General features: G+C 41.5%; 2 protein-coding genes across 2 annotated transcripts; both read right to left on the reverse strand.

Annotated features, from left to right (window-relative positions):
• Positions 1-20,397: 20,397 nt before the first annotated feature.
• Positions 20,398-21,082, reverse strand: LOC112350726. Its single transcript, XM_024687457.1, has 2 exons — positions 20,980-21,082; positions 20,398-20,922 (listed from the first exon to the last, which is right to left on the reverse strand). Exons 1-2 carry the CDS (start codon positions 21,055-21,057, stop codon positions 20,695-20,697), a joined length of 306 nt encoding a protein of 101 aa, XP_024543225.1. The 5' UTR covers positions 21,058-21,082; the 3' UTR covers positions 20,398-20,694.
• A 21-nt stretch (positions 21,083-21,103) lies between these two features.
• On the reverse strand, positions 21,104-21,695 carry LOC9636266. Its single transcript, XM_024687345.1, has 3 exons — positions 21,550-21,695; positions 21,343-21,482; positions 21,104-21,205 (listed from the first exon to the last, which is right to left on the reverse strand). The coding sequence occupies exons 1-3, from the start codon at positions 21,683-21,685 to the stop codon at positions 21,104-21,106; spliced, it is 378 nt and encodes a 125-aa protein (XP_024543113.1). The 5' UTR covers positions 21,686-21,695.
• Between the last annotated feature and the right edge of the window lie 6,200 nt (positions 21,696-27,895).

Raw genomic sequence — 27,895 nt, forward strand, 5'->3', positions numbered from 1 at the left:
CATAATTTACCTCCTTGAGGTTGAAGGCAACTCACGAAATCCTCTGAGCCGGCGTTTGAAGAAATGATGTTCTTCAATAGCAAACACTGACCTACCAGAGTCATGTGCTGCCTCCACCATAGAACCACTACCTGCTGTGCAATCAATCACAATACCATCTGGTGGGCAATAGAGCTCAAGCAAGACTTGCATTGCTGATGGAGTTCGGAATCGGTACCTTGGAAACGTGTTGCGGATTTGCTCATCCACAAGTTGGGTATGATGTTAGTGGAACTGTCGTACCCAGGCAAAACACGTGTTGCACGTTCGCTATCACGAAACCCATCATGTGTGTTTCTGCAGAAGGCATGATAGGTCCACATCATAACCTGGAAAATAAAAATGTTTAGAAATTAGATAAAAATATAAAATACATACTCACCTTTTCAGGCTTCCCTTGGACGCCCCTTGTATCAACGCCAATAGGATCCATAATGCACCCGGAAGAGAATGACTTGAAATGAACTTCTGCTGCGCACGTCATAAGCTCATACATCCAGTTGGGGTCGTTCGGTAGGATGAAGACGACATGGCCAGCTTCGAGCATAAGTACTTCGGACAATAGGAATGCATCGCGCAAGTGGTCAAGTGTGAGAAAGTTCCAATCCTCAACTTTCCCATCGATATCTGAAAGACCATCTGGAAAGTCGAAGAGAATGAAGTCCGCAACTGGGAGCACGGGCCTTTGTATCTTTCGGCACCAACGGTTGAACTGGCGGCGTATATCCATGTTGATGTCGTCTTCCGTGAAAGATGTCAATAATCTACTGTAAGAGCCAATGAAGATACCCACAATGCCTCGTTGTGTTATTGGGGACACAGGACGGACCTATAAAAGAGCTAAGTGAATGAAAAAAGTAATAAATAGTATGATACCGTCATATGGCGTGTTGTCGATGAGAGTTCCTCCAACTCCTCTTCACGAGCATCTCGTCGAGCTGGAATGAAATTACTACCAACAGTCATTGCTGCAAAAAACATGTATTACCACCTTTAGTTTGTAAAATTCACTTTTGCTTACCTCGAGGTCGACGTGATATTCTGTGAACCACTTGATCATCGTTATTTACTAGTAAAACCTGATCCGGATCTTGGTTGTTTGATGGTTGAATTGGAGCCTGTTCCTGACTGTCTGGTGGTGGAACATGAACTTGATCTGGAGCTTCCTCATCCTCGTCTCCATCGTCACTTGCATTGCCATCGTTGCTAGCATTGATAATTTCCTCGTGATCTAGTGTAGAGGTCTCCTTCCCTAGGAGCTCCAACTCCTAAGGGCATTCTATCTTCCGTGCCTTTGGAACTCTCGCAAACATTGTTGGATACATTCCTCCATCTCTTACACCCTTTGTAACAAGTCGAGTGCAAACTGGTGCCTCAAATGGCATGCCTCTATATCGAAGATACCTGTAAACAATATATTTAAAAAAACAGTCTTAGAAATCATATTATACCTATAAGTTGCACGTTGCATGAAATAAGGTTGACCATGTTGGCAATCATAAGTTGTTGTGCTTGTAGACTTCTCTGGCAGCCACCCCTCTTCGATCCCTTCCAATGACGTGTTGATGTAGGTGTCGAAAGACATGAATGTGCCATCTGGATCGTCACCAATGTGTGGTGCCAAGAACTTCTCACCTTCACTTATAGTTTGCGTGATGTAGACAACCCTTCTCATCATGTTCTCAAATAGTTCTGGCAGTCCTTTCTCTCTGTTCATCAAGCAGACATTGAGGAACTCCAGAGTCTCTATCTGTTGCTTATATGGAAGCTTCGATTTTGCGATATTGTAAATCATATCATCTGGAGTTTTGTTCACTGCAAAAGTAACATATGCATAATTAAGAAAAATGAAGTGTGATAAAAAACTTACATTCATGAGAAGAAATTTCGGCTATAGTCTCTAGCCACTCCTTCGGCCTGCGATTGTCTGCAATGCATACTAATTTCTTCAACTTTGAGGACTTTGCATGCTGAATTTTGTGCTCAATTTGTACAAACTCAGCTGAAAGCTCTTCCCGACTCTTCTTCGGATATGCAAGTTCGTAAGCATCCTGCTTGACCTTCACCAAAGGCTAAAAACCAAAACAATTAAAATAGGCTTTTATAAAATAAAAGGGAAAGACATACCTTACACCACACAGCGAGCATAAAACTGATTGGGTTGTTGAACCAAGTTGTACCGTCATTTCGAGTGCGTGAGTGCCGAACAAGTGTTGCGAGATCATCACCATAATGTTGGCGGATGTCATCCTCACTCAAGTCTGCCAAAAATCGAAGTTGCTCGATGTCATGGACAAGATTTTGTTTTTGAACAGCGAACTGCCCAAGCCTACATTTAAACACAACAAAACAAGTTAAAGTGGAGTTAGAGGTAAAATTATAAAACTTACGCATTTATCTTTTGGCAGGCCAAGATAAGTCTGTTGACATCCAAAGGTCCCCTCGCATAGACATGGCCGACTGGAACGTTGATATGGTAGACAGGATCATCGCGAAAATGATCGTCGATACACTTCATCCAAGCTCCATATCGGTGGTTACCGTCAATAATTTGGAACATTGTCCCCGCAAGCTGTCGAGTCTCAGGATGTCTGATAAGCATGTCATCAAATTCTAGGGACTTCCTCCTCCAAATAGGATCCCAGCTATTCACAATCTCGGGTGTGACAGTAATGATCTCCGTTGTTCCTGGCTTGCAAAAAGAGACTAGAAACATACCGATATTTGTTGCAAGGCCATTCTGTTTGAACAAGTTGTATATATCCGGGTTGACATACTTGGATGCTGTGCGGACAAGGTTCGTTTGCTGCAAACGGCAAAGGGGGATTTCTCTGATCAAGTCACAAGGGCCTGGCCACTTGAGCGCCTCAAGTGTTTGGTGAACTGCTTTTTCCCTTGTCCGCATAACAGTCTCTTGGAAGCGCTTGTCCACCACGTTGTCAGGAAGGTCTGCAACTCTTTCAGCTCCAGGTTGTTCCTCAGGTTCCCTATCGTGAACACCACTAGATTGCCCAACTTCAGGGATTTGCGTTGGTGGTGGTGGCGGTGGTGGCGGGAGCAAAGGCAATAGTGGCAGTGGTGGTGGCAATGGTGGTGGTGGCGGTGGCGGCAGGGGCAGAGGCAATAGTGGTAGTGGTGGTGGCAATGGTGGTGGTGGCGGTGGCGATGGAGGTGGTGGAGGTGGTGATGGAGGTGGTGGAGGTGGCGATGGCGGTGGTGGAGGTGGTGATGGTGGAGGTGATGGTGGTGGAGGTGGTGAATCTCTATCTAAATGTGTCTCTGTTATGCCAATGGACATGTTGATTGTGATGTCGTCGTCAGTGCCAAATTGAACTTCTCGTGTCTTCTTGGCTCCAACAACCTTTTTCTGTGTTACAATTTTCCTTTTCTGCAAGAGAAAAAGTTTTGTTAGTCAAACTAAATAAAGATAATGAGAAATTCAAACAGTCAAAGAGAAAAAAAAAATCAAGTGGGCCTAGACTCCACCTCGGGCACTTTGGCTGCCCAGGGGCCGAGTAATCAAATAACCTCGGCCCCTCGGCAAGCAAAAGTGCCCGAGGTGGCCGCCCGGAGCTCGACCTCGGGCACTTTTGCTCGCCGAGGGGCTGAGGTTATTTGAATAACCTTGGCCCCTCGGCAAGCAAAACTGCCCAATGTGGCCCGCCCGAGCTCGACCTCGGCCAGCAAAGAAGCAATCAAGAAAAAAAAGGGAAGAAATGGAATGGAAGTGGAAGCAATCAAATCGAAACTCACCCTTGGCGGCATCTTTCCTCCCTCGATTTCTTGATCGTGCTAGATTTCTTGTGCGCTCAATCTCTCCCGCTCGCACACTCAATCTCTCCCGCTCGCGCGCTCAATCTCTCCTGCTCGCGCGCTCAATCTCTCCTGCTCGCGCGCTCAATCTCTCCCGCTCGCGCGCTCAATCTCTCCCGCTTGCGCGCTCAAACTCTCCCGCTCGCGCGCTCAATCTCTCGATCTCTTGTGCGCTCAATCTCTCGATCTCTTGCACGCTCAATCGCTCGATCTCCTTCGCGCTCAATCCCTCGATCTCCTTCGCGCTCAATCTCTCGATCTCTCGCGCGCTCCACTCACGATGCGAACAGTAACCTAATCTTGGTGGCTACCCTAACCCTAATCCTGACGGCTGCCCTAACCCTAACCTATCTCTCATCCTGGCCGTTCATTCCGAATAACCTAAATCTCAACCATCACAATATCTTTGATCTTATTTTATCTTATCATTATTATTATATGTAAATTATGCTTCTTTATTTTGTATATTTTAATGATGGTATAACTAGCACCTATCAACATTTCTGTTATTAGAGATATGATATTATATTTTACAAATTATCTAGAAAGGATGCATTCTCATCACTATTTTGTACATATTTTGGAATCGTTACAAGAACTTCAAAGAGTATAAATAAGGCACGTTAAAATATGTTGTACTATATCCATCTATGAATGGATGAATCCTCATCCAGAAATTTATTTTGTACTGTATTAGATCCTAAACAATAGGCACGTGCTTTAAATGTCATTGAGCAGTGTTCACAATTATGGATAAAACTTGAGTTGTACTACGAATCAAATCTGTTATTGAAGAATAAGATTTGATAAGATTTATTATCATCTACCACTTAAAATTTGACAACTTGACATATCACACGTGCTGATAGTTAGATTGGATCTCTTGGTTTAACACGTTATAGCAGAATGTCATTACTGGTATCATTATTAACTATCAAACTTCACGTGTTGAAAATCTTTCCTTGGATCTATGTGTATACATGCATCAGACATCATAATAGATGACAGTAATATTAATACTGTCACACTTACACATGTTAAATTTGCTATAGAATTTAAATTCATTTTGTACGTTGTCTTCTTATTACTCTATTTAAATTTCAATTATGTTTCACTATAGATTTTTACAAGTAGCATAAAGAGAGAGAACTCCAAAACCTATTGAGAAGGATGGAGAGGTTTCTTCTTCATTTTCGAGATCACCCACCTCTTTCATTCTCTCAGAGTATTGTTTCTGAAAGTTTTTTATGTCGGCGTTTTGATCTTCGTCTTGGCTCTATTTCTTTAGAGGCTGTGATCCGCAACGACACCGGTATAGTTGCCGAGTGTTTGGATCTCCAGTCAAAATGCCAAAATGCGCTCCAGCGAAAGTGAATGTGAAGCAAGATTCAGTCGTTATCTTCTCGTCCTCTTCTAGTTCAAGTGAAGATGTCATGCTAGTGTCGGCGCCAAATTCACCAGCTCCAGCTCCAACTTCAGCAATATTCAAAGCCGTTAGCAATGCTTTCCAATTTTCACGCCTCTCAATCGACGTGCACTTGTTTTTGTATAGGCTTGTGAGTGAGCTTCCATCCTCCTACAACGGCAACATTTTCTTTGAGATACCACCTCTTGTCAGCAGCACAGGTTCCAAACGGAAGGGGATGGAAACCAAGCAGGATGTCCACAATTGGTGCAAGATCAAGACCACACACTTTCAACATTTTGAAGGCACAGTGTCTATAGTTCATTGTGGCGGGCATTTAGATTGTGTGGATGAAGCATGCAATCGAGACCGCTCTAGAAACTCTATATTTTTCGAAGGGTCTGCAGTCAATCCTCCAGCCTGTGACACCATTGCTGTTGGATTCAAATGTCGATTCTGCAAAAATGCTCCTCTATGTCGTGCTATCTGCGAGGCCAAGATGTACTACTTTCTTCCACGGGATGGAGTGGCTGGAAGAGCTGCAGTGCATGTTGGCACACATATGCATCCAATGTAGGAAGGGATACAAAGGAGTTCTCTCAACCGTTTCAAAGATGCTGTACAGGAAGAGACTATGAGAAACTCATCTGCAACTCCGAAGCATGTTCAGAAGACCGTCCTCAAGGATTTTATCGCAAATACCTTACTCAATCCAGGTTGCCAAAAGACTCAACTAAACGAGGCTAGCTTGCGGGACTTACTACGAGGAGTACAACCTGCTACTAGCCTAAGGAGGTACATCCATTATTTTTCATACGTTATAATAATAATTTTTTCTTACATTATATTGTTTAGGATAAAATCTTGGATGTGTGAATCTCGAGAGGGGAAGTTGCAATCAAAAATTGACTCCATCCTTGAATTGAAACGGACCTGTCCATACGAGTTCATCCACGGAAGTTTGTTTCCAGACCAAGTTGTGAATGAGCAAGAGCGCCCCTTCGTCTTCAAAATGTCTACCATGGGCCCTGCCTCTGGCGTAGATCTTGTCTCCCAAATGGACATGTTTGGGTCCAGTGACCTTGCAAATGCATGGGTACATTTTGACCATATGGAGCGTGTATCCGGTTGGACAACCATGGGAGCTCATGTGTATGATCCAAGGTAATTTTTATTCTCATTATATTGAAATTGTTATAATATTTATGTTTTCATAGGCTACGTTGTAACTTAACAATTGCGACAGCAGAGTTTAAAGTACAAGACCAGACAGCACAGGAAATATTTTGGAAGTCCCTCTCTGATATTGTCCTAAAGCGGACTGGTAAGCCTGCAAACTTTTGTGGTTTCATGGCAGATGGGGCTGGTGCAAACTGGAATGGTATCCGAGCAGTTTTTGGGAATGGTCAACCATTGGAAGGTCGTGAGAGGACTTGTGAGTTCCATTGGGCTCAAAGCCTAAACCAGCACTGCCACCTTATCAAGCCAGAGTTTCAATCAATATTTAAGGAGTTGTGCAAACAATGGCAGGTTGCACCTTCTGAAGAAGAGCATGAGGCAAAAGCAAACGAGATCCGAATGTGGTGGCGTGAAGATGGCCATACAGACGTAAGTTGCCTACCACAACTTGAGTCATGGTTAGGATGGTGGGAAGTTAGGATGTTCCAATGGGGACATCACTCTTTTCAGGTTGGTTTATATTTTTTCTTCTCCTTTTATTACCTTTTAATATTGCCTTTTCCATTAGGATCAACCACTTGAGGACCTCGCATACACCCCAACTGTGAATCTCTCCGAAAGTAAGCATTGGAGTTGGCGTTCCTCTGAGGCAGGGAAAGGGAAGATGAGTCTATACGAAGCCTGTCTATCAGATTTGATACGTGCTATAGAGCAATCTTCAAAAGCACTGGCATTCGAGGAAGGAAGATACATGGGAACAGGGCCTTCTGTTAAGATGTTACATGATAGGATGAAGAGAAAATTAACTCTACCCGCCCGAACAGTGGCAACTGCAGTTGAGGAAGTGGTCCGTGGCACATCTATGGAGTACACTCCCCGAGCTTCTATTGGTGATATAAAGACTGTCTGCTCAAAGCGTCGTTTTTCCTTTGCTGGGGAAGATGTTGGTACGGACCTTGGAGCAAAAAGCTCCCACAGGCCTGATGTCAAGTACCATTCTGCTCCAAGACACCGCTCTCGAACTGAGCCACCTCAAGTGGCTGATGAAGAGAGTGCATCGCAACAGGTTGAAATTGCTTACTGTAGCGTGGAGCCGAAGCAATGGGCAATCCGATGTGTGCCAACAAAATCAAATGTAAGGTGTGTGGGGATGCTTCCGAGGGGCAAGTGTTGGGCCTGGATTCGTGGTGAAAAATCTGCTTCTGTTCCAGCCCCATGTTTCTATGGGGAACGAAAGCAAGCAGGATTTTCAAGATGGTGCTGGCTATATTGTTGCAACACCGACGCCAACCATACGAAGCGGCTTGAAGACACTATAGTGACTAAACCTGATGCAGTACCTAAAGAATGGCCGGTTGTTAATGGGGTCGCGCTCACCTCGGATGAGATTGAAAACCTTGAGAAATCTGGTTTTAATCTTGAGAGGAGAGTTGGAGACATGAGTGACAGGAGCAGGACTATTCCTACAGAGATGCACAGGAGGCCAGCACGAAAAGGTAAAGCAATTAAATTTATTGGTACCGTCTCCAAGCAGAAGCAAGGTAAAATAAATTTGGCTCAAACACTTGAGTGTGAGATTCTCTCTACGAAGTACATCACTGCGCTTGCAAAGGAGTACATAGTCAAAACAGAAGGTGGAGAGTACACAATTGCCATTCACGACTTTCCTTCTTGCACATGTCCAGACTTTACGAAGCGCGAGGAACATGGGAAGGCATATGCTCCTTGCAAGCATATGTACTACATCTTCATCAACATCTTGCACCAGGATCCTAAAGTGGATATTCATATACACCAAGCAAGCCTTACTATTGCTGAGTTGCAGAAAACTTTTGGAGCTAATTAGATTTCTCCAACACTATCGATGTTTATTCTCTATCAATAAAACTTATTATACTTTATATAATTAATACAAATGTGCTTTTTCATTTCACTTTTCATTTTATATGCTTCCGAGTGTTCTTCTCGCAATACTGCCCATAGTACTCGTGTGTCTCCATTTCTGTCTTTACCATCTCAAAAAAGATTTCATGGTAGTCTTTCGGGTGCGTGATGTTGCAGTGTGTCGCAAGAGCATATATACCATCATACTGATCATTGCCATTGTTTCCACCAGACGCTAGAAAACATATGGGGCACTTCTTGAAAGTGGCAGAATTGCATTTTTCTAAAACAAGTAAGAGGGCATTCTTTTTCACCCAATTTGTTGCACCCTCTGTCATTGCATTTATCTCCAACTCATGATCACTATCCTCACTATCCTCTCTTTCATTCTCTTGTGTGATTTGGTTATGCTGTGCAATGGGATAGTTATTGCATCTCCTAGCCCTTGAGCCCTGGGAAGAAAGATTGTGAGAGTTAAAATTACCAACACTAGAACTCATAGACATTTGTGGGTGTATTTCCCTTTTTTCGAATGAGAGTGTGAATGAAAATCTATAAATTCTAGACAGTATGCTACGACAAACCCCTCAAGAATGTATTCTACAAAGAACCAAGTCTTTCTTTTATATGCAATAAGCTTACATCAACGGTTATTTTTTTTCCTTTCAAACGGTTATATGGTTTCACATAGAATCTTATTTCAAATTTAATAATTTTTTAATTCTGACAAACCTAACATTTACTAGCCAGAAAGCATAGAGTACAAATTTAAAGAAGTGACAAGAATACTCTTTTTTCAAACATTTTATTTTATGTTCTAACAAATGTCCCTATCATTGCATGTAGTAAATATTTAAATTATTAGAACAAAATGTGTTCTTTAGAACATTTTTATCTATATAATATATAGAGAGTTATTAAATTATTAGGTTCGCCATAACCTTAAAATTTTAAAATTTATAATGTTTGTACTAAATTACAATTGAAAATTGAGCTCAACTCGTGAGCTCAACTCTTCAACTCGTGAGCTCAAGTATGGTCCGCGCCCGTGAATAATATCACTGTAAGAGAATCTAGGATGCTAAAACTGCTTGGAAGGATGGCAGCCTCCTGAGGATGGTAGAAAGTGTCCCCAAGGACCTATGGAAGTCATCATGTGTCGCTGATGAAAATCTAGTGGTTGAGTGAAGTGTCGATAGTGTCGGAGAATGCTTTGAGTGTTGTAGCAGGTTGAAGTTGGGATCCAGCCATGAACCTAAGTTTGGGAAGAATTGAGATGAGGTGCCAAGTTGGGAGAAACTCCAAGGAAAAGTTGAGATGCTGCTGGGAAATGTCTACCACCTTTATGTCATAGTCGTATCCCAAGTGATTAGCAAGGCTTGACTGCAGGTTTGGGGTGAGAAGTGCCACCAAGAGTGTAGTCACTAAGTTGGAAAGTCAAAAGTGTACTCAAAGAGAGTGAAAACATTATACTCTCCAAAGTGTTGTTGATGCCTTGTGACCCTATTTCATTAACAGCTCCAAAACTACTATATAAATGCTAGAGTTGGAAAAGTGCTTGGAGAATCCACCACTTGGATAGATTCTTCACTATGCTGCAGCGAAGGAATTGATGTGAAATCCCTAGATTTGTTAAAGCCAAGGGATCTCTAGACTTGTGTAGTGATGGCAAAAAAGTCAAGTGTTAATGTAGTCTAGTCCATGTTGAAGAAGTCAATCATATTGCAGTCAACAACTTAGATCTCCAGCAATGTGTCATCCTCGATAAGTTTAAGGAAAAAAACCTTAAGAGCCTAGTCAACTTCAATGATGGAAGAAGCATCCACTTGAGACAAGCTAGATGGAAGTAGAGAATAACCATGGGTATTGAGAAGAGTTACTGCATAGATGCTGTCGGTAATCGTTGGTTCTCCCTTGGCCCAAGTTGTCATGTAAGTCTGTCCTAAGATAATGGAGTCCTTCAGCTTCCCAAATCCTAGCTGTTTGAAGTCCATAACAAGGAAATTTAGCATGGAAACCAAGATCTTGACATCCCAACAGATGCCTATATGGACGATTTAGTGATTGGCTAATATTTTGAGGATGAAAGCTGTGTTTCTCACCACTTCCAAGCCACTAGAAAGTGCGAAGTTGAGGGAGATGATGTTGCTCTAGGATCTAGAATCAAGTAATGCTTGTGCTATCAAAGATCTATCGCTGATGTGGACCTCTACAAAGAATGCTTCGGGATCATGAGTGGTTTGAGTGTTGATGATGTGCATGTCATGCTAATGTTCCACAAGGATGCCTGTGGACTTGGCAAAAGCCTCTAGCTAAGGAGTAAAACCAGGTACATATCGCAAAAGCTCACCAAGTGTGATCTAGACTGAAGTGTCAGCAATCTAAGCAAGAACCTTTTATGGGACTTGAGAAAGAGTGGAGGGCAACTGGGAGACCCCATATTGAAAGTTGGATGAATATCCAGTTGTTGAATTTGAAGTTGTGGCCAAGGATGTGGGTGGGGTTGCAAATACCAAAACATGGGGTAACTTGCATGCCATGAGAGATGGGGAAGTTTTAGAAACTAGAGCTGGATCCTGCTCACCATCAATATGTGAGGCTAAAGGAGAAACCTTCTTGCACCCTTGAGTTATAGCAGCCATCTTATAATTGTTCTCTACAACATAAACTATGTTGACATGCATCAGTGTCTTTCCATGGCTTGACAAAGGGGTGTCTTCAATCGCTTTCTACTTCAGTTGTTGCTAGTATCTATCTCTAGCCATGGAAGAAATATGTTGTCTGGTAGAAGTTACTGTTGAACATGCTGGATAGAAGGTGGTCGAAGTTCTAAGTGAAGCTTCCAACATCTCTCTATGCTGTGTATCATAACATAACAATGCAAGTAGTACCAAGAATGAAGAGGGCATCTCAATCTCTCTGCCTACTGTAAGCGGCATGCTCTAAGCTCCTCAAGTAGCTTCTCTTGCATTTATCATTGTTGCTAGATAATCTCCTTGTTTCTTGCACGCTTCGACAATGCCTTCTCAATCATTGAGGGAACTCTATCATCATTGTGCGGGGCTGGAGAAGAATGGATCATGGTAGCACATGAGCTCTCATCTGAAGGTGGGAGGAAAACCTCCTCTACCCTAGGAATCCTGAGATCTTGGAGAAGATCCCACTCCAAAGTCTCTACTACAACAAATGCCTCATAACACATCCAAAACTCTTGCTTAAGCATCTTGCATTTGAGATTTCCCTTGAGGCCAAAGATGAATGTAGTGATGCCATGAGGTTCATTTGTGATGAACTTGCACTGGACACACTCCTTCCAGTAAAACCTGAACCACATCACATATTCCAGCATAGATTCACATGCTCCTTGCCAAAAAGTGAACAAATCCATGAGTAGGCGATTTGCTGGTCACTGTTGATCAAAGTGACTTTAGAAATATGCTTTGAATATGGAGTAGTCAGCCATATCTACCTCCAAGACTGTCTCTACCCATGTTGCTGCTTGGCCAATGAGTGATCGCAAGAAGTCACAGAGCTTGTGATCATCGTCAATGATGCCATTTGACATGCAATATTGCTCGAAATGAGTGACGTGTGTCTTGGCAAAGATGTCACCATTGCCAGATAAGTATGTCAAGTCAGTGCCTCGCTGTAGAATGTGGATTTATGCAAGAAGAGCCATGGATGGTGACTCGATATCTGTAATGAATGATGAATCCTCCTCATCAAAAAGAGTAGTTTGATAATCGAGCTCTTGTAAAAGGTGTGAAAAATGTCCCCATACCCTAGGCATTGTATGGAAGTTTGCTGGTTGCCATCTCTAACTGGAACAAGTGCAAACTAACATAAAGTGTCCACTGTGCAGCAGATGCCAGGTTGTGGAAAGTACAATGCACTAAGGACTCTGACTTGTGTGAGAGTAAAGTATCTAAATGGGATAACTCCAAATAAAAGAGTATCTTCATGTGGATTTTCCCAACTAAAATCACTCTCACTCCTGCAAATGCCAATTTCTCACAACAAAAAAAAAAAAAAAAAAACTTGCAAAGGAAAGGGGGAAAAAAGAAAAATTAAACTCCAATACTCAAAATGCCTAAGAGGAAAACATTTGCATGGAAATCTCTTGACTTTGCACACAAAAATGGGTATGGATGGACTTGTTTAAAAGTTTATACTCAAACCAAAAGAATGAAACCAAAACCATGAGTTAAAATGCCTAAAATCTCAAAAAAAAACTGATTCAAATATTAAATTCTAGACAATAAAAAGGAAAACAAAAGAAAATGCACTCCCTAGTACAAGAAACACTCATTTTTAACATTGGTAAAAGGTAATAACATGGCCGTAATGATTTCCATGAGAATGACACCTCAAATTCCCTCAAGATTAAGTTAGAAACTTGCAAGTTTGAGTTATGAAGCGCCGTGAGAGAAAAACTACTCCATGTCATAGTTTAAAGCGAATTAGCTACCAAGAAAGGACTCTCCAAAAAGCTTGTCTTTAGATTTGCATGTCCAGAAAAAGAAATTCTTGAATCAGTCCCAAAATCGCAAGCTTAAAGTGTTGAAAATTTGCCGTGAAAAACAGAGCGTGATAGACAAAATTTCATTAAATTAGCAATTGAATCCTCCACAAAACAAGGTGCTCTTTAGCTTGTTGGAAAGAGGATGCCAAGTCGCATCGACCCAAAGAAAGAAAAACCAGAATCAATACACTAATCACGAGAAATCACTAGAAAACCAAGTGGAAAGAAGTAATGTAGAAAATTAATGCAAGGACGAGAAAAATCTTTAAACTTATACTCTAGATTCATGGAAGTCGAAACCCCTAATGGTCCTAGGGTCTCTAAGAATATGAATCTAACCCCTAGAACTCAAGATTTCTCTCAATTTCCTAAAAAAAACTCTCCATTCTTTCAAGAAAATTAAACTAGCTTATTCATGTTGAGTTCACCAAGTTTTAGGTCATCTTTCAGCCCTAACCATGGATCCATCCCTCACATACAAATTCACAAAACCGTAATTCCAAACTTAACTGTTAGAGGAAATAGGGAGGACCTTTGATATTTAGCCTTTGTAGAGTTTTACCATTTGGAATTTTTCAAGAATCAAAAATTCCTCTCCCTATCTCTCAAAACACCCATAGCTGCAACTAGAGAGTAGGAGTGGGAGTAAGAGTGGGAGCAGCAATAGTAGTAAGACTATGAGTAGGAGTAAAAGTGGAAGTAAGAGTAGGAGCAAGGGTAAAAGTGGGAATTAGAGTGGTCTCTTTGGCTATAACACGTGACGTAAAGATAAGCAATAATGTTGCAACATTTGAAACAAGAAATGCACCCAAGTTTTGGGATTTAGAAGGTTTTGTAATCAAGTTTTGTTATACCTAAGCATGTAAAAAACCCAAAGGCTTGGTGTGTTTAGCTGGTTGTGCCTAAAAGGAGTGTAATTAAACCTTAAGTCCAATTTAACCCGAGGAGGGGGATTAAGAGAAAAATTTACAAATTTGTAGATGGATGGCTCACACTCTATTGCTTGTGTAGTGAGTAGCTAAATCCAAATAGGACCAAGTAAGAGATGGTATAATAAATAGGGACCTTGGCAAGGAAACTTAACTAATGCCAAAGCAAAGGTGGTCAAATAGAAAAGGTAAGTTGGCAAATTAAAAAAAAAATATTTATAGCTTATATCAAATTCCAAACCCTTTGTGCAACAAAATGAAGATTTGGTATGCACTTAATATCTTCTACGAACACTAACTCCCTATATCCAACTTTTGCATGTAAAATAGTATCAGATGGTGTTTAGCCCAATTTTGGCATACTGGTGGCCTATAACAAAAAAATGGATACCCCACTAACTAAAGCAACATGGAACTTGAGATTATTCCCAAGCTAGATGCAGAATCATGAGCAATACAACCTAGCAGGAGCCAAATTAATATCTTAGATGGTCAACAATGCTTCCAAATACTATCTTTACTATACATTTAGAACCCCCCACAACCCCTCATCCCTCACCCTAGAAAAATGCATGCTTTTAGGCTTTCACCCCAACCTCAAGAACTAGTTTATGGGATTTGAAATTTTACTAGATATGGAATAAAACTAAATTGTGAATTGGGATGTAAAAACAACACCATGGAATTCATGACACTCTCTAGATTCCATAGATATGCATTTTAGACAGATTTAACCACTTACTATGGCCTGATTGATCATTGCATGCCTCGACCCTAGAAAAAAACCATGCAATTATATCATTTGCATCGTGGTGGATTTGAAGGTTTAAAAAACTCAATACATCAGGTATGATAGTGAGGCTATTTGGTGGACACGATAAACTATCATAAGCATTATTGAGGAACTAAACTCAACACATGAGGGTTCTTGTCATTAGCTAGTGCAACATACAACACATTTAGCTAATAATATATAAAAAAATTCCACCCTTATGCTTTTTTGGTCTAAATACACTTAAGATAACCAATAAACTCCACTAACATAAGAGGGGACAATAATAAAATGGTCCAACTATATTGACCTTTATGGCAGAAGAGAGAGTGTCCAAAAGTACTGTTAACAAGTATTTTTTTGATACTTGAAGCCACATTTATGATATTTTACAATATATGCCCAATGTACATGATAAGATGATGCTAACTAGGCATAATTATGCTAATTGTGAAATTTTGGAATTTGGTGATTATGAAGTTCTACTTGGACTTTTAATACAAAAAAATACACTAAGAATATTAGGAAATCCTCTTGATTGGAACTTTGGACATATCTAGAAAGATTGTTGTTGAGAAGAAACAAATTAATATCCTTGCAAGGACTTTATATTGCCAAAGTAACTTAGTGTTCTGGAGATTCTAGCATCTTTGTCAAGTTCTTCTAGTCAAGCTGGCCAGACTCACTAGTCTATTGGTATTTAGAAGTGCTCTTATAATAAAGTTGGTTGGACTCACTAGTCCCTCAAGGGGTTTTTTCTAAAATCTAAGAGCACTCAATTCCTCATGGTTGTCATGAGTCTATAATAGAAGCATGTGACTTTTAACTCTATGACTTTCTTCTAGCCAATTCACCAAATTCACCTAGGTGTTAAGACCAAACATTACACAATAAATAAAATATTGAACACATACCATCTACAAGATCTCTTCTAGTTATGACATCTATAGGCAAAACACTAAACTATAGTTAAAGTATGAAGAACAAAGAAACAATTAAAAACACAAAAGCTTTGATTTTCTTACTTTCCCAAACATTTCAATCAGCAATGTTAATCTAACTTTTCTTTGATCCCTTGGGCAGTTTTCCACCATAAAGGATCAAAGGACAATAATAATATTGATGGCAGAGGGAGAGAAAATACAAAAGAAAGCCTTAGGAAAAGTAAAGAATAATTGAGTAAGTGAGTGTTGTGATAGAAAATAATATTGGCATTGCTAATTATGTCAGTGTTGAGGACAAACCTCTACATAGCCATGATAATTAACATCATAGTAGGGAATTTTTAATCTTTAGGCAGCAGTGCTTCTTTGTACTCACTCATGTTGGTGTTGTTGGAGTTTTTGCTTCACATAAATATCCTATTTAAATACTATGATTTATTAAAGAATTAAAAAACTATATCTTTAATCTAATTTTAAATCCATTTTATTTATTTAAAATATAAAATTTTTATTAATTTTATTGTAAAAATTACTATAAAGTTTTTGACATTAATTGGTATATTGAGAATTTTAAAATATCATTATTTTAATATTTTTTAGATAAAATATATATTATTCTCAGCTAATGGAATTGTAAAAAATTTAGTAGTTGTATACCAGTCTGGTTTTATACTTTAAGAACACCTTTATATTGTGTGTGTGTGTGTGTAACTAAATATATATTAAATTATAATATTCTCTCAAAAAACATAAAATAGTGACACTAATAAAACTTTATTACCAATAAAAATTTTCTTTAAATATTAGCATCTTGATTTCATAGATTTTAAGAACCCATAAAAATATAAACTTGCAACATAATAACTAAATAAAGGAAAATGTCAAAGGCCAAATGTAAAGAGTAAAAAGAATCAATTAATAATCAAATTTCTACTTGGATTACAATTCTCAATTTAATCAGTATTTAGTAGGAACTTTTATTTATAATAACCAAACGAAGACAAGTGTTTCTACTTATCAATTTCCTATACAAGAGTATCTAAAAGAGTGCTTGTGTGTGGAGGCTGGTAAAATGTTGCAATGCTGATCTATCTATCAAACTGCAAGAAATTGCAGAGGTGAAGGGAAGTCTCTTGCCAATTGCAAATGCGATGGCCTTTAGACTCTCGTTCACGATTTGAAGCTTTCTTTGATGCTCACGAACAGCAATCTTACAAGTTTGATTGGTGGCGACGTGCAGAAATTTAGTTTTTTTCCAATACAATGGTAAAAACTTTGACTGTCTGGAAGGAGGTGGGCAAGCCTTTTCATCCGCTTATGACCTTCTAGACCAAGTCAAATGGCTTTATACCATATGGAACAACTGGAGGTGCGTACATATTAGCTCCTGAGTTCTTGCTCTAACGTGGTGTCGTGGTGTCGTGTGCCTGGGTGCCTAGAAAGTCGAACACCTTCGCTATCACCATCGTTACCCCACAGTCCAGCAGGAGATTTAAGGCAAAGCGTCCTTTATCAACGTGCACGTCTTCAAAGGCTTTGGAATTCTTCTAGTCTCATGTGATTTTGCTTTTTCCCAGAACCACTGGAGGTTCTTGTTAATAGTATGACTCTCATCATTGTTTTTTCTTGTTTCGTTCTTTTTATTTCACAGGTGGAGTTGCTAAACTCCCAGTGGATTGAAGATCGTTCATTTGGTCGGGTCGGTTCAAATTTACATGCTATGTGATGGTAATGCCTCTGGAGCAAACTATGTAAGATCTTAATTTCCTGAGCTGGATTTGTTTTTCCATTTTCTAATCAAGTTACGGGGACAAACTGATCAGGAATCCTTGCAAACGTACAAGAAGATCCACGATGTTAGAGACCAGTCTACAGATTGCAAATACTCGGCCTACATGGTAAAGTTCACGAGTTTTTCGGGGGATGCCTTGCCAAGCGGCCATGCCGCCAAGCCCTAGCGTGCTCTAGGTATCATCTTGTTGCAAGTCGGATCTCGGACCTTTCAGAGATTCAAACATTATGAACATTAAATCATCGTTTTTACAGCTAAATCAAAGAAAATGATATGAAAAAAACTATCACGAGTCTGAACTATTCTGCTGCTCGATCAAACTTGTCACTGCTCTTTAGCTGCTTCCACTTTTCTTTTTGAAGCTGCTGCCCCTACTCTGCTGGGCGAACTTAAAACTTCGATTTTTCAACCTGCTACCCCTGCTTGGTTTAAGAAATTTTTCGTCTTTAAGCTGCTCAATCTTTGCTGCTCGATCTTAGCTGTTTCAGCCTGCTCCCTTTCTCTCCAAGTTTTAAAATCATCTTACAGTTTTCCATTCCCACTTGCTCGATTCTTATGATCTCTGACGCTGGTTTTATCTTTCGCTGCTTCAAGTCCTGCTCCACCCTCATTTTCATATTCTTCTGGCGGCCTGCTATGATCTGGACCACGTTGGCAGTCAGACTATTTTCCAAATAGAAAAGAAACATAATCTCTCAAGGTTATTTACTCACAAGTTGGCCAGAATAAGCAGCTCCTTAGCGTAGTCTCTGAGATGTTTTATTTATTTAGTCTCGAAGAGACGGCCTCCTACGATCTGGACCAAGTTGGAGCTCAGAAGATATTCCACCAGAGGAGAAAATTAAAAAACAAAAAAAATACCATAGGATTTGTTGCTGATACTAAAGGAGCTACCATCACAATTTGTGTGTCGCTGCAGCTTGCTTCTTCTGTTTAACAACACGGATGAAATGAATGGAAGAGGAAAAAACGAATGACTCTACGTACCCTCAGTCCACATTTCTCGATTGTAAAGGTGGCCATTGAACCTCTGAATCGCTTTGCACCAGCTTCCACGTTCCATGAAACTCGTCTGATCTTCTGTCTTTATGACTGTTGCTTCGTCTTAGAGTTCACTCCAGCTCTTGTAGTCTCCGCATGTCAGGGGCGAACATCAGCCGTTTTTCAGTCTTTGTGAAGCCGAACCTCTGGCTCCACCGCCACAAGCAGTTTCTTCGAGTTTGAGATCATCTTGCCATCATCATCTTCTATCATCCAAGCACCTGTAAGAGTGATCCTGGACAGCATTGAAGCTCTCGTCCCGTTTCCGTCAACTAGAGAGCTTTGTCTTTGATCCGTCTTGGCATCTCATCTTCTCCTTCATCTCGCTGTTCCCACGCCAACGTTTGATGGACTCTTCTCCACTCGGCTGGCTGACTGCTCCGATCTCGGGCACCGTCTCGGCGAGCTCCGCTTGAGAAGCCCAGATCTTGACAAAATTATCTGCTATCTCCCGATTGATCAAGATATCTCCGAAACTTTGGAGTCGAGGGAGGATATCTCCTCGAAGAGGTTGATCTTCTCTTGACTTAGAAGTGTGGAGACTGGTCTCTGGCGCTTTGGAGGCTTGCTACTGCTTCCCTGCGCTGCTCGAGCTGTCAGTACTTGGCTTGCACCTCTGTTCTGTATTTGACTCTCGAGAGCTGGTTACTTCTTGAACTTCCATTCTCGTTTCTTCGACATGCTTAGAACCTCTAGCAGTTAGGGAATGCTTCCGCCACTTCAGGCCTTGATCGTGCTGAGAAGCTTGAGCGGAAGCATGCAAAAACACAGCTTCCTGCGAAGCCAGATGCTCCTTCTTGTCGCATGTAGCGTCCATCTGATCTGTCAAACCTCTGGAGCGCGGCGCTCCATGTGCTCTCACATCGGTTCTCCTCGGCTTGTCTTCTTCATCCTTCAGAGCTCCTCGCCCAAAGCTTCGCTGTGCATCTGGCACGTCTCTCTCTCCTCCAGCGCCTCGAGTCCCGTGATCCTCTCCATCAGCTGCCAGTTACTTGCTTCTCCAGCCTCGCCTTTGCGCTTCCAAACTCCGCCATCACGTGCTCTCGCCGAGAGCTCCACCTCGTGCAGCGGATTCGACTCCGTCAGCCATTATCCCCTGGGGCTTCTCCTTCAAGAACTCCTGTCCGAACACTTCCCTCATTCCACCAGATGACAGAGAACGTCTAGCGTAGTCTGTCTTATAGTCTCCACAGCCATCCGAAACCCTAGTCACGAGCAGCTTCAGCTATATCGTCTTCTCGCCATCTTGCAGCCATCTGACACTGGTTTACGTCGTTCCTCGCTACTATCATGGACAGCCTTACCGCAGCAGGCGCTCCTGAATCATCTCCATCCACTGGAAAGCCGATAAGATAGATTCCTCCTGCTCCAGACACTGTAGAGTGTAGCCCAACTTGATCCATTGATCTTCTCTTGACTTAGAAGAGTATGGAGGCGGGTCTCTAGCCTGTTTAGATGCGGAAATTTGATGGACTCTGCTGCACTTCCAGCCGACTGCTCTGCCTGGAGCCTCGTCAACCGCCGCTTTCGACTCTCCATCTCGGCCACCATCTTCCGAAACTTTCAATTCCAGTCGTTGATCTTCCCTCGACTGGAGTGTGGAGACTGGTCTCTAGCTCAGACTTGACGCTTTAGTGACCTGCTACTGTGGTGCTCGACTTGCTTGGACATTTGGCCACAGCTCCGAGTTTTCCCACTCCAACTTTTGGATTTGATTTCCCTTGAAGCAATCTGACACTGAGTTCTTTGCTGATACTTTCATCCGAGCAGCTGTACGAGCATTCCTGGACAGCCCTTTTTCAAAGTCTCCGTCAACTAGAAAGCTCTACCAGATGACAGAGAACGTTGAGCGTAGTCTGTCTTATAGTCTCTGCAGCCCTCTCTGTGAATCCAAATACCCCCACTGTCACGAGCAGCTTCAGCTATATCATATTCTCACTATCACCATCTCCTTGCAGTCGTTCCCTTGCTACTATTCCTTCAAGCTGTGAACATTATACCGCAGAATCTCCTGTCTCATCTCCGTAGACTGGAAAGCTGATAAGATAGATCCCTCCTTGCTCCAGACACTGTAGAGTGTAGTCAAACTTGATCCATTGATCTTCTCTTGACTTAGAAGAGTGTGGAGGCTGGTTGCTGGCCTGTTTAGACGCCTGAAGTGTGATAGACTTCTCCGCCTGGAGCCCTGAGACACAGTCGTCACGCACTGCTTTCACGTCTTGGACAGTTGCAAATCTTTGGAGTCAGTCCTCGAGAAGGTCGATCTTCTCTCGACTTAACTGGTCTATAGCTTTAGTGGCCTCCTCCTGTGCTGCTCAACTTGCTTGGAGATCCAACTTCTGGATTTGACTCTTGAGAGTTGGCTTCTCCGATGCTAGAGTCCGAGCACTGGCCTCCAGTTGACCAATCCTTGCAGCCAACTTCTCGAGCTCGGAGCCAACTTCATTTCTCGTTTCTTCGACGTGCTTAGAACAGTTTGCTCGTGTTCTCTTCTCAGGTAAACCCAGGGTCTAGTCGTCTTAGAGTTCGCTCCAGCCCGGCCGATCATCTTCTCGCCATCATGGTTCCGACAAAACAAACACTCATCGTTCACTTCAGCTCTCTACAACAAACACGGAAGTTATGGCCATCTGGAATCTGGAAGGTATATCAAACTTACCTGTCTCCTCTTGAATTCTGCAACAAAATCTCTCCCCGCACGATCATATAGTTCTTTTGCCTCCTTCACGAAGACCATCTCGCCGGACTGAAGCTTCTTCCACGGTTTCCTCTCACTCGGGATCCTATCCAGCATTTTCTGGAGCCTCATCATCTTCCGCGCTCGCTTGATCCTCTCTCGGTCGCTGGATTTGCCGTTGAGCTCCTCGTAAAGCTGCTCGGTGAGTCTGATCAGAATCCGGAGCGCACTAACACTCCAAGACTTTTCCTCGTACTTCTCCTCTTCTGTTTCCTCGCGCTTTTCCTCTTCCAAGCTGCGGATCTTCTTCTCGGTTTTTCCCCTCTGGTTTAGCCACCGATTTACCTTGTGGAGAGCTTCGAGATACGCGAACTCAACATAGCCCCCTCGGCCATCGCTAAGATGGGTTTCACTCCGCCGTCGGGTGCCGTCGGGAAGAATGTCCTCCGCTGAGGAAGAGAAGCGAACCATCTTCGGCCTGGAACCTGCAAGTCCAGAAGGCCATCGTGAGTCACAGTAGAAGAAGAATGCGAGAAGCAAAAGGAACCATACCTGGACGACGACCCCCGGCTGGCAGTAGAATTGGCTTGGGTCGCTGCTCCTCCTGCTTGGGCTTGTCATTCTCCTGCTGCTTCATCTTCTCTTGATCGTCTTCCCGTTCCAGAGGCTGCTTGATCGGCTTGATCATCTGCTCCTCCTCTTGTTCCAGCTGCTGCTTCATCGGCTTGATCATCTGCTCCTCCTCTTGTTCCAGCTGCTGCTTCATCGGCTTCATCCGCTGCTCCTCCTCCTGTTCCTGCTCTTGCTTCATCGGCTTGATCGGCTTGATCGGCTGATTCGGCTGATTCTTCTCCTCTCGTTCCAGCTGCGGCTGCTCCTTGTGACCTTGCTCCTGTTTCACCTCGCGCCTGAGTTCCTTCGTCTCATGGGCTTCTTTCTCCTGCTCCTCCTCGCTCAGCTGCTCAGCTTTCTTCTCTTGCTCCTCCTCCTTCAGCTGCTTCTCGGCTTCCTTTTCCTCCTCTTCTTCCAGCTTCATCGGCTTCATCTGATCGGCTTCTTTCTCCTCCTCGTTCACCTGCTCGGCTTTCTTCTCTTCCTTCAGCTGCTCCGCTTTCTTCTCTTGATTCTCCTCTTCGTCCTCCTTCTCTTGTTCCGGCTTGATCGGCTTGATCGGCTCCTTGTGCCCTCGCTCCTGTCGTATCGCTTCTAAGACGATTTTCACCTCGTGCCTGAGTTCCTTCAACTTCAAGGCGGCGGCGTCCATGGCTTCTCCCGAGACGGCCTCACAGACACGAAGCTTCGAGGCCGCCGCGTCCATGGCTTCCGGGTGGACCTTGTTGTCGCCCTTGTGCGCCTTTTTTGGTCGAAAGAGAGACCACAAACCTGTGACGCATCCACTGCGCTCCTGCTCTGTTCGCGCCATAGCTTGCCCTTTGCAAAATGCCTTTAATGCCCTAACCCTTACTAAATGTATTTCACATTAATGTATAAATTAGTAATTGCCTAGCATATGCTATCCGGTTTGCAAACACTTTATAGTTTTTAAAAATTAAGTTGGAATAGTATCAAAATAGCAATTGTTGTGTTTGAGGAAGTAACTATAAACATGGAGGAAACTATCAGAATCCCAGAAGCTATCTATATAACTACAAAATCCCATTACAAACACATAGAATAAACTTTATAAAATCAATTACCTCCTACAATGCTACAAGACACTTTGGCTGGAAGTGTGTTTATGAATGTCTGGATCTAGCCACATAAAAGTTTGAAAGACAAAGGAAATCAAATCGATGGGATTTTAGTATCTTTAGTCACATCAGAAAATGAAATTATTTAGCCAGTTTGAAGAAACATGAACTTTACCTTGGAAGTTACCTGGCTTGCAGATTCTACCAAGGATTGATCCATCACGAAAACGTTCTGGATGCCATAACACTCCAGTGACCTTAAGGTTGAGAAGAACAGTCAGTCAGCCACTCCTCTTGCTGCCACTCATGCCAATCTTGAGCTTGAAACCAGCCTTTTGGAGTGGCCCTTTGACGAGCTTGAGCATTGTGGGGAACTAAAACACCATTGACTTGATCGACTTGACACTATTGATTTTCTCGAGCATAGATATTAGCACATTGATCTTGGTGCTTAGCTTCACCCTTTCACCCATGATGTGTAGAGAATACCCTGGAATCCCGTGAGAGTGTGCTGGTGGCAATAAAGAGATTGGGGAGCTATGAATCACAGCACTCTAGAAGCAATCCAGCAAGAAAATTGAAGATATGCAAACCTGGCATTTTCAATCCGGTGTCTTGCACAGTGAAATCATAACCCTAGAGAAGAAGGTGCAGCATGAATCACCACTCTCAAGTGAGTCTCCACTGTAGGATACATTTTGATGGCAGAAGTCAGAGTGCAGAAGGTTGTGTCAATGCTTTAGAATTTGGTCAACATGAACGATTTCTTCTCTCGGCCCATGCAATTGGCAACCTCCTATTAGCTAAAAGTCAACATCAACACAATTATTCTCTAAGACATGGTTATAAAATGACTCTTTAGGATTTGACAATCCAAAAAGTCTGGCAACTTCTTATTATTATAGAATTTTTACTGTGACTTGGTAGCACCCTATAGAAATATAATTTGTTGTGCCTTGCATGTAGCAACATTTGGTCTGCTTAATAGTAGTGTCATTGCTATTTAGTATTATTGAACAATCCAATTGATTAATAATATAATTATGTTTATATTTATAAATCAATATTAACCTTATTGAGAATGAATAAGAATATATTAGGAAGTATTTAGGAAATTTTATAGATTATAAACATGTTTTATAAAAAATAAATAATACTCATTAAATATTAAAATATCCTAGAATATTTAAGTATATTCTAGGTATATCCACCACCATAGACAAAATTCTAAGGTGAAATAGAATACCTTACTTTTGTAGCATCACATCTTTGTGGCTTGATACTAGGCTAGCTTGCTAGCCTCTTGAAGGTAAAGTGCCTTAGGCTCATAAAAATCAGCTCATAGAATACATCCTAAAAGATGTTTACATTTTCTTGTCTCTCAAATATTTAGACTTTGAGTAAAAACCAACTCTAAGAACCTGTTCCAGCCTGCCTTAAGAATTCTTCCAACTTGAGAGTTCTTGACTTTGGATCAAACTGACTATAGAGCTAGGTACTAGTATATACTAATGGAGCTCAAACAACTTTCTAACCTACACTAGCATGAGTTGAGATTGTAGCTGTAGTGATTAAATATTGTTTAACCATTTTTGTAGTGCATGGGATTAGAATATACTATCACTGTGAATCTTTAGAATCTTAAGGAATAAATAGGAAAGGATTTGTTATCAAGTAATTATCAAGTAAGGGCTCTTTAATGACTTATAATGCTTTGATCTCCAGTAAACATGGTCAACAATATCATGCACCATCTCATGAAACTCCATAAAGAAACTTTATAGAGTCTATTAGAAGTTTGTAGCCCTCAAAAGCTTAAAGATAAACTTTATTCTTTCTATATCTTCTTTTCCTACTTATTCCATTTTCACAGACTCCCTCAATGATGTTGTTTAAGAAATTTACAAGGTTTTACCAACTTCTTCAACTGGATGATGGCTGAAAGATCTAGTGAGAAAATTAAAGTTAATCAAAACTCAGTAGCTAAAACATTTTATCATGTTCTGTTTACCTCACATCCCCACTGCTATGGAAGATACAATTCTAACTAGGTAATTTATCTAATGCTTTATTTATTTTAACAAATTCACTAAAATGTATTTACCTTTTAGCTCATGAGATAACTTCAGGTTTTTTTCCCATATATTGGAGAGTCTTTATGAAATCTATAATCCAGTTGAATTGGCTTTGCCACTTGAGTTCAACCTTGAATTTAGACAACTCATGAGACACAATTTTGTCAGTGATAAAACATTGTCAAGGTATGGCATTTTCTTCTGTTTCTTGAGAGTTGGTGAGTTGTGGAGTGGAGAATTGTCGAGATTCTAGAGAATATTCAAAAGAAGGATATTCTAAGAGTTTGTGACAAGAAGAAAGGAAGTTAAGAGAAGTTAGGAGAATGACAAGTGGAGCTTGGTGTGAGTTGGAGAGGCAGAACAATGGATTACAGTGTAGAGCCGATGTGGTGATGTGGCATATTCAAGTGCAGTGACATGCAGAGCAAGCAAGGTTTTCTAGTGAGCAGCAAGTGAGTACAATATGCCTGCACTGTGGGCAAGAGTTGCTTAAGCTGCTAGCCTAAGTCTTAGCTAAATTGTTAGAGGAATAGAAGCTTTTGTTCCTATGCAGCTCTTGGAGTATGAGTTCAATTGGACTTCTAGTTGTTATGTTTGGTGTGTCAGTCGGGAGCTACGTTCTTGAGCATTGAAGCTGAGCATGGAATGCCAGACTTCAGCTGTAAAGTAGTAGCTTGTGCATGCATGGCCAAAGATGACAACAAGAACAAGTAGAAAAATCCATAGAGGATATTCTTAGAAGGGAGAAATCAGAAAAATAGATAAAAGACAGAGAAACGAGATTTAAGAAGCACCAGCAAAACAATTCAAAGTCTTCTTCAGAAAAAACACCACAAAAGCCGACAGACCGAGGAGGAAGAGTGGGGACCTTATCAAAGTTCACCACAACACCAACAGCATCAATCAATTATCATGATGGCAGTAGTACCACCACCAGCAATTACTAGCTGGATGAAGTATCCCACATATGTGATATATGATGATCCCAAAGAGCATGTCACCATATTTGAGAACGTGAGCAAAGCAAATAGTGAGCAAACTTTGTGGCAGAGACTTTTTCTAGCAACATTGAAGGATGTTCCTGCGGAGTGGTATGCAACAATGGTGCAGCTTTCACTGATTGAGATGATTTGAAGACTGCATTTTTAAATGCTTTTAGCCCTACAGGATTCTATCAACGAGTGAGTGACAAGCTCAGTATGATTACCTTGCTGCCAAGAGAACTATTCAGTAGTATGCAATGAGATTCTGGCAACTCCTCTCGAAGAAGGATCCAAAACCTGCAAAAGATGATCAGATTTGATATTTTTGGCAAGGCTTACCAGAGAGCACATCCTTCTATGTGTGATGCCATGAACCAACTGATCTTGACACAATGATCTTGGCATCACGGTTTGAGCAGGCCAAGTTGCCAAGTCATTCTGGACATGTTCAAGCATCATCAGTCTTTGGAGGAATGACTACACAGTTTGTAGGCTTGCTAGATCATACAAATCTAGAAGTCTATCCAGGGGGATTACCTAAAATTTTGAATTCAACAAGTGTGATAGCTCTAACTTTGATCCCAGTAGTGGCTCAAGTGGCTCCAGTGGCTCCTATGCAATTTCAAGTTCCAGCTCCATCACTAGAGGTGCAAATGAACAAGGTTAAAGAAGATTTAGTCGAGGCTCTTACAAAGAAGATGGGGGACTTACAAGTTAATTGGATCAAGGGTGTTTAGAATCCTCCCCAGCCAATGCATGATCAATCAAATGTTTGGTGTGTGGAATGCAAGAATTATGTTCACTACCCAAATGATTGTCCAATCCAGAAAGTGAGAGTAAGTTGTCAATTTTGTGGCCAGACTAACCATGCATCAAAAAATTGTTTTTATCATCCTATGAAAGCACAAGTACAAGCAGTAACTGTCTATCAGTAGCAACAGCTTTATATGCAATGTGTGCCTCCACCAGTGAGTTTCCCACAATTGCAAGTACCTGTGGTTTCAAGTTATCATGTTCAAATGCAAACTCCATCACCATATTGGCCACAAGTTCCATACCAAGAGAATACGATGCAACAGTTTGCATCCAGAAGTGTTCCAGTGTATGCTGTAGGAGTTGGAGTGCAATAGTAGCAAGGTGGGATGTGGAAGAGGCCATGGTAGAGGTCCTCAATGCTACAGATGCTGGGAATTTGGTCATATTCAAGCAGATTGTCCAAATGTAAAGAAGCCAGAATATTACTAGCCAATGTGTGGAGTGTGTGGGACTGTCCTCACAAGTTGAAGCAGGACTGTGGCAAAAAAATAGTCAATTTGTGAGCTGTGTTTGTTCAAGAAGTAGGCCTAGATCGGACTCATTATAAGCTAGGCACAAGACGTGGTCATGGAAAGAAAGATGTGTTTACCTAGATGGTGCAAACTTGACGTGATCAAAATGAGGAGGTTTTTGCAGATCCTGAAGAGGAGAGTGAAGCAAAGGCGTGAGGCTAAGGAAAAAGAGGTTAGAAATTTTAGGTTGAGTCTTATTTTAGTTTAGGTCAAAAATGGGAAGGAAGATGAAGTGTGTGCTCCAAATTCAGTGGCAATACTCAAGAATGTAGGTATTCCTTCTCCAACACAGGTGAGTGAGCTCTTTGATCAGTTTAGAGGGAGTAAGAAGCCACTCAAAGCAGTCAAGAGGCAGAGGTATAGACAAGTCTTGAATCTAGAAGCTGATATTTTAAGGGACCTAGACAATCAAAAACCAACAATTACATTTACTCAGTTACTTTAGCTAGCTCTAGTGCTTTGAAGGTTGTTTCTGCTGCAATGCGATCTCAGAGAGAGTTAGTGGTGAACTCAGCATGGCCAATCATAGTAGATATGTCTTCTCCACTAATTCTACATATATAGTTTCTCTAGGATAGTGAGGTTCATGCGTGTTCATGGCAAATTTCTAAAGCCTATCTGTCCACAACAAAGCAGAGTTGAAGATACATTCTTTGAAATGTCTATTATTCAAACCAAAGACATAATTATAGGTGATTTGGTATGCTTTGTGTTGTTAAACATTTATCAAGTTAGTAGGAGGTTGCTTACTCCAGGAAAATAGCTCTTTTTTGAGAAAGGAGATATGGTTTTGGCTTGGAAAAGCACTCTAGATCACTCTG

The sequence above is a fragment of the Selaginella moellendorffii genome, unplaced genomic scaffold (assembly GCF_000143415.4).
Source record: "Selaginella moellendorffii unplaced genomic scaffold, v1.0 SELMOscaffold_53, whole genome shotgun sequence".
NCBI lineage: Eukaryota > Viridiplantae > Streptophyta > Lycopodiopsida > Selaginellales > Selaginellaceae > Selaginella > Selaginella moellendorffii.